We start from the raw sequence: 10,032 nt of genomic DNA on the forward strand, positions 1-10,032 counted from the left end.
ACATGTCCCTTCAACTTTCTTCTATCAAATTCTTATGACTTGAACAATCTAATATAGGCAATGTTTTACTTAGAAGACACATTGAATTTTTTAGCCATGATTGAACACAAAAGAAGAAAATTAAAGTTAGTAAGTTTTCAATATATGTGGTTTTGAGCATTGAACACTTTACTTTGTATGATTTAGAATTGATTGAATTTTACAGAATATTTCACATTAAAGTTAGTAAGTTTTCAATATATGTGGTTTTGAACATTGAAAATTTTACTTTGTATGATTTAGAATTGATTGAATGTTACTGAATATTTCACATTTATAATCATTTGCTAATCATGCATTCAAGTTCAATGAAGTTCGTATTTTTATTTTCTTATTTTGCATCTATAGTTAAGTTTATCTTGTGATATTTATTCATGTGTTCATGAATATTCTTTGATAGTAAAACTTATATCTATGTCATCTTCAGCGTGTTCAAATGAATCTGTTTCAAGGGCAAATGATATGGCGATATTGAGATTAAAGAGTGTTGAAAGAAGAAGATCAAAGGATGGCACACAGAAAATAGAGTTTGTTAACTAGCCTCGTTGTTATTCTTGGCGGAATCATCGGTACTATTGTCATTGTCAATTTCATCTTCGTCCAAAATGATTCATTCAAGTAAAAATACTAGATGTGTGATTCTCTGATTTAAGATTGTGATGTTTGCTCCACCTTTTTCGTAAGATTGTATGCAAATGATTTTAGTGAATATAACAAGCCTTCTGTATCTAAACAAATAGTGGAATATTGTTCAGAGAATCAAGAAGTATTCTTTGGGCAGAAGAAAAGATAGAAAAGTTATTGTTCTTTGGAAAGAAAAACCAATTGAACAAGCTGAACAATTTTTATGTTTATAGTATAACTATTTTTTTCTCTCTCTTCACGTCTCAAAATTTTATTGTATTTTTGTTCTACGAGAGTCGATTCGACCAAATCTGAAATACATTAGATGTATATAAATTTGTCATTTTCAAAAATAATGTTTAGAGATTTGAAAACTAACTACAAAATTTGTGAGATGGAACTTTTTTCCCTTTAACAAAATAGTAGTGAAATATAGCACAATTCACACATGAAAACAATAAGGTGACAAAAGAATTTCCACCAAAAAATGTGTACATAATTGCTCTATGATTTTACTTTTTAATCAAATCCAAGTAAAAGAAGATATTTACAATTTGAATAAAAAAATAAATGCAGCTAGCAGGTGTAAAATTTTGTTGTTTAGAAGCTAAGGGAGGTGATATACATGTTCTTGATTACTTGCATAATCGAAGACCTCAAGAACATGGTGCATTACCACGAAAAGGTGGATTCAGAATTTATATTTGATGGATTCAATTTTTAGTTTTTTTTTATCATGACTACAAAGTTCAATGTTGTCTTCTGAGTAAACCATCGCCTATATATAGATTGTTCAAGTCATAACAATTTGATAGAAGAAAGTTGAAGGGACATGTTACTTAAATAGAGAATGTAAATGGATGGAGGTTTTTTTGTAACTCATGAGATATAATTGAATATAATAAATATAATAATTTTTTTATTTATTAAACAAATTGATCAATGCAAAAAATGGTGGAAAATTTTTAAAAAGAAGAAAAAAGATAAAATAGAAATGGTGGCCATAGCAAAGTGTCACATTATCCTGTCTTGTTTCTCCATTATATGTATATATTGATATATTGGTTATGGAGGAAATTAAGAGGTTTTTAGATTTTTAATATTTAATTTAACATAAGATAAATTAATAGGATGAAGTAGGAAAAAATACAAAAAAAAAAAGAGAGAAAAATGTAAAATAAAAATGAATGAAAAACAATTAAATAAAAATGGATAAGATGAAAAATTCTCTAATTAATAGCAGATGAGAGGACTTATGTAACAGAAAAAATCTTTGATTATGTATAACGTTTACTTATCACTACAATAACTATAAATATTCTTATTTACATAATTAATTCATTATGTATAAAACAACAAATAAATAAGATTAGGTAAGACAAGCTCGAATTAAGTATATGATTTACCTCCAATTATGATTTCTAATAAATATTATCATTTATAATACTTGAGTAATATTTATTAAAAATATTTAAGCATGTTGAAGTTCTTACGTGTTAAGTATCTTTCTTCTCAATAATTTATCTTCATTCAATAAAATACCTCATCAAAATTTTATTATTATAAAAAAAATTATATAAATTCAACAACGTCTTACACATCACGCAAAGCGCAAACCTATTCACTAGTATATATATATATATATATATATAATTCTAATTACACAAACTCTTATTCTTTCAAGTTCCAGCTCAGAACTGAAACATTTCAAGATTTTTGACAAAGACAAGTGTCCATAGAAACCAACAAAAATCATACAAAAAAACATGATAAACTTGAAATACATAACAATACCCCACAATCATCTAACACTCCCAAACAAAAAAGCCAACTCATACCTAAGAATCAGTTAAATAAATCCAAACAAAATATTATAGTAACAAAAAAAAAAAGTAAAAATACAAAATAGACACATAAAAGTTCATCCAAATTTTGTAGGCTTTTTTTTTTTTTTTTCACTTTGGAGGATTGGTTTTCACCACAGTAACAGGACATGTTGCATTTTGCACCACATAATTGCTCACACTTCCAAGTAACACCCTGCATTTATAAAACAGTTGCAAATTAACCCCAAATATTGTTAATTAAAAAAACGAGTAAAGCATCTAGTACCTCTTCGAACTATGACCAACTTTGTTATAATACATCCCAACTTCACGAGAGTCCTATTATCCTCTGAACTCAATTTTAGCATATTTTTGTCACCCTTTTGTGCTGATGTGGCACCTTTTGTCAATTTTTTTACTTGACGTGGCACATTTGACATGAACCCCAATTTATGTAATAAAAGCGTCATTTCAGCACAAAAGGGTGACAAAAATACGCTAAATTAAATTCAGAGGTAATAAAGCCCCTGTGAAGTTAGAATATTTCGTAGCAATTTTGGTCATAGTTAGAGGGGTACTAAATGTTTATATAAATAAAACAATTTAGTGTAAATAAATGTCAGTAAAATATGTTAATAAATAGTCTAGGAAATCATAGGACCCTCGCAAAGTTCTAGGAAGGTCATAGGATGAACTTCCGCAAAATTCAAACGTATTACAACAAATTCCGTTAAAGCTTAGATATATTTCAGATCATTTTCCCCTCAATATTTATTTATGTTGATTTGAAGTTGAACAAAACAACAATTCAAAGGAAGACAACTTTGATATCTGGAAAAGAATTTAAGTTATATATATTTTTGAAAATAATTTTTCATGTTATGTTACGTTATGTTATAGTTCTCTATGATAACATTTCGATATACCAAATAAAAATCTCATACAAACGATATCGTTATAGAGAAATTTTAACTGCAATTACCTTTTAAGGACTCCTAAGCCTCTACTTCCAATTACAAGTGAATCGAGTTTGAGATTTTCTGCAGCATCACAAAGTTTCTCTCTTGCATCTCCCCAATACACCTTTGACACTACTGTTACCTGTATTTTTCGTAACCGCTTAGACTTTTAGATAAGCTGTCACATGCTTCGACATGATATCAGAACAAGTAAACGTCCCAGTCATGAAAAAATTAAGGATATTTTCGGAAAGAAACAAATAAAAGTTGAAAAAGACACGTGTTTGGGAGCAAAGATCAAAGCGAAGCTAGTAAATCGCTAATACTTGCATCAAGATAAACGATATACATCACACACATAAGGATATGAGGATTTTTTCCGAAAAGAAATAAATAAAAGTTCTAAAGAACAGGCGTCATTGACTAAATCATTGCGATAAAATTAGAAGAAGCATGTCACTAAATCACTAATATTTGCATCCGGATAAACAATCTACATCACACACGGGTTCCTTTAACATATGAGGGTTTTTTCGAAAAGAAATAAATAAAAGTTCAAAAGGACACGTGTCATTAACTAAATCATCACGATAGAATTAGAAGAAGCAAAGAGCAAAGCGAAGCCACTAAATCACTAATACTTGCATCGGGATAAACGATCTACATCATACTCAGGAGAATATGAGGATATTTTTGGAAGAACCAAATAAAAGTTGATAATGACACGTGTCGTTTCATTAAATCATGCCACTAAATCACTAATACTTGTATTAGGATAAACGATCTACATCACACTTAGACTCATTAAGGATACGATCTTTCTGAACCTTGTGTGAAGACGGAATGTTTTGTGCATCAAACTGAACGAATAGCAAAGAGAAGAACAATAAAGAGAAGTTGAATTATTAGTTACCTTTTTATGCTTGGAAACAGGTTCAAGCATATCAAGAACCTCTTTATCTGGATTTAATCCATAGTACTTAGACACATTAATCTGTTTAAATTCATCCAAAGGTATCAAAGCTGCAAAAAAAAAAAAAAAAAAATTCAGCACCAAATATATCCAATTAATGACAATGAATAACAACAACATACTCAGTATGATCGCATAAGTAAAATCTTAAAAAGATAATGTGTACGCAATCTTACTCCTTGCCTTTGTAAAGTTGGGGAGTTTTTGATAGATTCTCGACTTAAGAATGAACAATATATCCAATATAATCTCACGAGCAGAATATTGGGAGGATAGTACATACATACACAACCTTACCTTACTATATCTTGAAGATAGAAACATTGTATTCGATATACCTTCAACTCAAAATTAATCAATTACAATACCAATTATATATACTCAGTAAAATCCCAGAAATAAAGTCGGAAAAGGGTAAAATAATGTAGACCTTATCATTATGTCGAGAAAGTAAACAAGTTAGTTTCTGAAAGACCCTCGACTTAAGTGTAACAAATCCATTGTGTAGAAACAATGAAGAAAATACAACAACTAACGAGAAAATCATGCAAAGTCTACCAGAAAGAAACAATAATCAACTATAAAATAGTGAAATAATCGAAACACAATAAACAACAATGAAAAATTAATCAATTAAAACATCAATAATATACTCAGTAAAACCCCACAAAAATGAGGTCTAAGAAGGATAAAATGAACGCAAACCACTACCTCGAGAAGGTAGACAAGTTAATTTCTGAAGGACCCTCGACTTAAGTGTAACAAATCCAGACCCTCTACTTAGGTATAACAAATTCATTGTGTACAAAGAAGAGATAAACAATGAAAAAAATATAACAACTGATAAGAAAACCATGCAAAGTCTATCATAAAGAAACAACGATCAACTATAAAATAGTGAAATAATGGAAACACAATAAACAATAATGAAAAAGTAATCAATTAAAACATCAACAATATACTCAGTAAAACCCTACAAAAATGAGGTCTAAGAAGGATAAAATGAACGCAAACCACTACCACTACCTCAAGAAGGTAGACAAGTTAATTTCTGAAGGACCCTCGACTTAAGTGTAACAAATCCAGATCCTCTACTTAAGTATAACAAATTCATTGTGTACAAAGAAGAAATAGACAATGAAGAAAATATAACAACTGATAAGAAAACCATGCAAAGTATATCATAAAGAAACAACAATCATCTATAAAATAGTGAAATAATGGAAACACAATAAACAATAATGAAAAATTAATCAATTACAAATTTTTTTTAAAAAAAAAAAAAAAACTTACGTGAACCAGTGTCTTCAAAGAGTTGTTTGCTAGTTGGATCAATATTAGAAGAAAGAACATGAATAATAATAATTGTATCACCTTCATCAATTAAATTATCAATTGCCCATTTTAGAGCTACTTTGCTTGTTGATGAATAATCCATACCAATTCCTATTGTACGTGCTTTTCTCATTTTTTTTTCCTCTCTTTTTTTGTATTTTTTTTCTTTGATTTTTTTCTTGTTTAACTATAGGGAATGTTTATATATTTATATGAATTATTTTTTTTGGTATGAAAAGTTCTTGAAGGACCTAGACGGTGGTGAACTTGACATTTTTTTTTTAGAAAGAAAAAAAGTTACATTTGTATTTGTATTTGTCAATAAAGACAAATTCTAAAGTTTGAATTATTTTGATCAATGAAAATTGTGGTGGGGTGGTAAGTACATATTTTTTAATTTTTAGAGATCTTGAGTTTAAGTCTGAAACCCAAATTTGAAAATATAAAATTGTTTTATTAGGAAGTGTTTTGTCTTCAATGTACAACTTCTTGTATAAATTTAAATTTAATTGAGTTTCAATGTGTATTTCGGACACCAAACGAAAAAAAACGAAGTTTGAACAACTTTATATTAAGGTTTGAGGTGGAATAAAAACTAGCCCATGGTTTGAATTATTGGATTTAAAATATAATATTTTATATGTTTGCTATTATTTCTTTTGGCTAAATATATGTCGTTTGAACTTAAATTATTTTCTTTTCAATAATTGAGTAATTTCATCCTTGGCAAATTTTTAATTTTATGATATTACGATAATGTAAAATAATTTATTTAATGTAATTTAGTAAGATTTGATAAGAAAAATATACGTAAAATCTTATTCTTATCTTGAAGGTAGAAATATTATTTTTAATAATTCCTCGACCTTTTTTATTTTCTCCACTCTTTTACTTTTTTCGTAACTTTCTTTTACTTGATATTTAGATTTTGTTTTGAAGCGTTAGCTAATTTGAATTCATGTCACTTAAGACTTTCTATGGAAGAAAGTGTTCTCTATCCAAAAGCTTCTTACTAATTGAACTTGAACCCAAAATTTAAATTACGATAACAATATATCTAGTGAAATCGCACAAAATGAAGTTTGATAAAATAAAATATACGTAAATCTTATTCTTAAGTTGAAGATAGAAAAAATTATTTTTAAATTTTAAATAAATAATAATTTAATCATATTCATTTCGCCATAACACTTGATGATTATTTTATTATTTATTAAAGGAAGAAAAATGATGAATAATGATTAAGAAAAAAAGCAAAGTATATGTACCGTTCTTTGTGAAATGACAAGGGAATATATATAGTTAGGTGTCTTCTTGATAATAAAGCTGTCTTAATCTTATTTAATACTTACTAAAATAATTTAATGTCATTTTCATCCATTTTAATTTCCCTTTTTTCTGTGTTAATAAATCCTCATAATTTCTAAATTATTTTTATATTGATGTCCAAAAATAAAGGAATATGATTAGTGAATTATTTAATTTATCTTCTAAGAATGTAACATATGTGTTAATGTTAACCAAGAAAAACAAGTTGGTGGATTATTATCTAAACTTCTAACCTACTCATCTGCCTTGTTAATCTATAATTATGACCTCATAATCTTTTTATTTTTAATTTGGTTATCGATATCTATTTTAAAGTTTGATCAATATAAATTTATATCATAAAAGGTATCGTAAAAAGAAAAATAATTTTTAATAAGAATTTTTCAGTTTTCATAGCTTAAATTCAAGATTTTTAATTAATTAGAGAGGAAGGATTTTATCTATTTTTTTTTATTTTCTGTTGTTTAATAAATAAGCAAAAAGTATTATATCAAATTAAACTTGTGAAATAACATTTATGAAATTCGGTTTTTCATCATTCTTTTTTTTATTTAAAATTTGTGAACAATCAAACTTGAAATAATTGAAATTATTCCCTACTAAACTCAACCTAATTCTACATAATTTGGATAGTAATTCTTGTCTTTATATATGAGTAAGCTTCTAGAGACAAGATCACTACAAAATAGAAGTGCAAATTTTTCATGTTCCCTTATTCTAATTCATAATTTAAGGGCCATAACATATATTTTATATTTAAAAATAAAATATTATTCTATTATACAGTATTAAATTATACATTATAAAATATATATTATATACTTTTTTTTGTTTCAATTGTTTGGCTTGATTCAAAGAACCACGATTAAAATAAACAATATTTAATATATTCAAATCTAGAATATTCATTTTTAATTTGAAGTAGAATCTAGAATGTTAGAAATTTAAAATATTTAGATTTAAAAAATTATGATCAAGAAAAATAATAATTAAGATAAATAAATTAAAACGAAAAGTGTATTACTTAATGAATAATTTAGCTAAATTGAAATGTCAAGCTTATCTTTTCTTTGAATTTTTTAAAGGCAAACGTCTTTCAAAAAATTCCAACTGTCCCTTCTAAATTAAAATATCATTTTAATAAATAATATATACACTAAGACATGAAAAAATTAATTCTTAAAAAAGGAATTTTGATTAATTTATGTTGAATTTTTATTGAAGAATAGACAATCATACAGCCTTCTAGATTAACAAGTTGGATAAAGAGATTTTTAAGTCTTTATTTTAATCAAATTAAACATTGAAAACTTGTATAATTAATCATTTTGTATCTAACTGGTAATTAAAGGCTTTGATGTGAGCGTAATCCGTAAAATTATTTTCATGTGATCAGAAACATCAGAGATGCACAGTACGTGGGCCTCGTCTAACGAATGGCGATTTTCGATTCTTCACTTCAAGGAGTAAAGTCGTTGTCCAACCCTATCTATATAAAAGAAAAATAATTGATCACTAGGTCCCGAGCAATTTTACCTTCTTTCCATTATTCAACGCTCGTGCATTTCCTTTTTCCCACTCTTTTAAAGCTTTCAATAAAGCCTTCTTAGCTGTAGAAGCAATAATCGATCTGTTGGAAAGTTCCTGCATAAGTTGTCGGATCCTCAAAAAAAAGCTTTTTTGGGGATGCGCCATTCAAGTCGCACTGATCCAAGTCCTGAAACAGCTTCTTACAAAAAGTTTGAGGTAAAATTATGTATAATAAATCATAATGAACTCAAGCAAACAAAAATCCTTTTTAAAATGGGAACCAATTAATAAGAATTCAAAACTTTTTATATGAAATATGTGGATCATATTTTGAATTAAAAAGAATTAATATTTCAATTTCTTATATGATAATCTCAAATTTTAAATTATTCAAATAGCTAATTCATGTAAAATCCATATTTGGGCCTTGCTCAATTTTCAATAAACCATTATGTGCATGTGGCAACAAAAGTAACTTAGAAGTAATGTTGAAGATAATATCTTTCTTATTATTTATTTAGTGACACCAACATCTCTTTGGTCACTAATTTTTTTTTTAAAGGTAGAAACCTTTGTAATAATATTTACTTCAAACTATCGTCAGACTTTTCTGTAGCAATCGTCCTTTCTAACGATATTTTATTATTATATCGAAATAAGAGATGTTGTTATAGAAAATTTTGGATCATAAATGTATACTTTCATATGCAACTACATTTTTTTCATCCCTTTTTACTTGGTACATAGCTTGATACAATTATTATTGGACCTTGTAGTGGCGAAGCCAGAATTTTCGCTAAGGGGGTTCATAAGTAAATATAAAAACTAATCGAAGGGAGTTCAATATCTAATATATATACATAAAAAATATTTTTAACCATGTATATATAACATAATTTTCCGCCGAAAGGGGTTCGGATGAACCCCCTGACCATAGTGTAGATCTGCCACTGGGACCTTGTCCGATATCTCACATAAGATAGAAGATTATTCAAGATCATAGAACGATATCACTCCATCCTTAAAGAGTTGACGTGAGACGATCAATATAACACTCGCATGCCTAGGCCTATCAATTGGAGTGTAGACAATATGATATAGTGATTCGATATTAGATATATCGAGAATTGAACTGAATCTTATATTGAGTATTGGGATGAGTTTTTACTCTGATATCGTAATGAAGAAATGAACATTGGAGCAAACTCAATCCTAAAACTTAGCTCATGATGTGAAGATATCCAAGGCCGTGAAAAATAAAATCATCCCATCCTAAATAATCGACGTGGGACTCGTTTTACTTTTTAAAGTGAAATTTCACAATGCAAATTAATCTAAATTAGTTGAATTATAATATCTTCGAATGCTTTTTTTCAACTTCAATTCAAATACTTCTCTTTTCCAAATTTTATCATAT

General features: G+C 27.5%; 1 protein-coding gene across 1 annotated transcript; it reads right to left on the bottom strand.

Annotated features, from left to right (window-relative positions):
* Nucleotides 1-2,257: 2,257 nt before the first annotated feature.
* On the bottom strand, nucleotides 2,258-6,293 carry LOC107870130 (universal stress protein PHOS34). The gene is made up of 4 exons (XM_016716559.2): nucleotides 5,715-6,293; nucleotides 4,362-4,471; nucleotides 3,472-3,590; nucleotides 2,258-2,703 (listed from the first exon to the last, which is right to left on the bottom strand). Exons 1-4 carry the CDS (start codon nucleotides 5,887-5,889, stop codon nucleotides 2,619-2,621), a joined length of 489 nt encoding a protein of 162 aa, XP_016572045.1. The 5' UTR covers nucleotides 5,890-6,293; the 3' UTR covers nucleotides 2,258-2,618.
* Between the last annotated feature and the right edge of the window lie 3,739 nt (nucleotides 6,294-10,032).

This window comes from Capsicum annuum, chromosome 5 (genome assembly GCF_002878395.1).
Source record: "Capsicum annuum cultivar UCD-10X-F1 chromosome 5, UCD10Xv1.1, whole genome shotgun sequence".
NCBI classification, from domain to species: domain Eukaryota; kingdom Viridiplantae; phylum Streptophyta; class Magnoliopsida; order Solanales; family Solanaceae; genus Capsicum; species Capsicum annuum.

Coding starts and splice junctions, on each gene's coding strand:
- LOC107870130 (XM_016716559.2), bottom strand. CDS start 5,889: ATGAGAAAAGCACGTACAATAGGAATTGGTATGGATTATTCATCAACA. Junction 4,472..5,714: donor CTTTGAAGACACTGGTTCAC/GTAAGTTTTTTT, acceptor TTTTTTTTGCAG/CTTTGATACCTTTGGATGAA. Junction 3,591..4,361: donor CTGTTTCCAAGCATAAAAAG/GTAACTAATAAT, acceptor CGAAAAATACAG/GTAACAGTAGTGTCAAAGGT.